The sequence below is a fragment of the Chlamydomonas reinhardtii genome, chromosome 7 (assembly GCF_000002595.2).
Source record: "Chlamydomonas reinhardtii strain CC-503 cw92 mt+ chromosome 7, whole genome shotgun sequence".
NCBI lineage: Eukaryota > Viridiplantae > Chlorophyta > Chlorophyceae > Chlamydomonadales > Chlamydomonadaceae > Chlamydomonas > Chlamydomonas reinhardtii.
Window position 1 is genome coordinate 2,029,901 of NC_057010.1, and position 820 is coordinate 2,030,720.

The 820-nt window shown below is 62.1% G+C and overlaps 1 protein-coding gene across 1 annotated transcript in view; it reads left to right on the forward strand.

Moving 5' to 3' along the window:
* CHLRE_07g325761v5 (uncharacterized protein) overlaps positions 1 to 820 on the forward strand; it is a 10,965-nt gene extending 10,145 nt beyond the window's left edge. The window contains exons 18-19 of the mRNA XM_043064086.1: positions 71 to 97; positions 380 to 820. Of these exons, the coding sequence (XP_042922653.1) occupies positions 71 to 97; positions 380 to 651 (299 nt within the window). The 3' untranslated portion in view covers positions 652 to 820. The remainder of the gene's footprint in view (positions 1 to 70; positions 98 to 379) is intronic.

Genomic DNA, 820 nt, shown 5'->3' on the forward strand with positions numbered 1-820 from the left:
CCCCCCCCCCTGGGGGGGGGGGGGGGGGGGGCCCCTTTGGGCTACCCCCCCTCGGGGGCCCTGGGGAAAGGGGACTTCACCCCCGTTTACAGGCCCGGTGCGAAAGGGGGCCTGGGGGGTTAGGGGGGGTCAAAGGGGGGGGGGGGGTTGTAGATACCAGGCCAAACTAAATCAACCCGAGCTAGAGTGGAGCACAGGCTGAGGCCACTGCGCCTACTTCGCAACATTCCTCTGCACCAAAATATTGCAACACCCCACCTTTGTACCTGGCTACGACTTCACTTTGTAAACTTAATGCGTGTCACCCCCCCTGTACCGCGTTTCCAAACCCCTCGCTTAAAACACACACTCTCTTTCTCTCCCTCTCTCGCTCCCCCAGGCCTGCCGCCCGTGCTCCGCGGCATCACCTTCTCCCTGCCGCCCGGCAGCAGCTGCGGCGTTGTGGGCCGCACCGGCAGCGGCAAGAGCAGCCTGATGCTGACGCTGTTCCGGCTCATCCCGGTCACGGCGGGCCGCATCCTGCTGGACGGGCAGGACACGGCGGGGCTGGGGCTGGACGTGCTGAGGCGCCAGCTGGCCATCATACCGCAGGTGTGGTTGTGGGGGCCGCGGGATTGTGTATTTGTGTGTGAGGGTGGTGTGGGGTTGTAAATACCAGCCCAAACTAAACCAAAACCAACGAGAACGAGCGGAGCACACGCAGAGGCGTTGCATTCATTATTAGTTAAGAAGTTAAGGCGGGTTGTGTTGTGTTGGGTTGTGTTGGGTTGGGTTCGCAAGGGAAGAGGGTCGAGACCGCGTGGACTTGTGTGTGTAAACC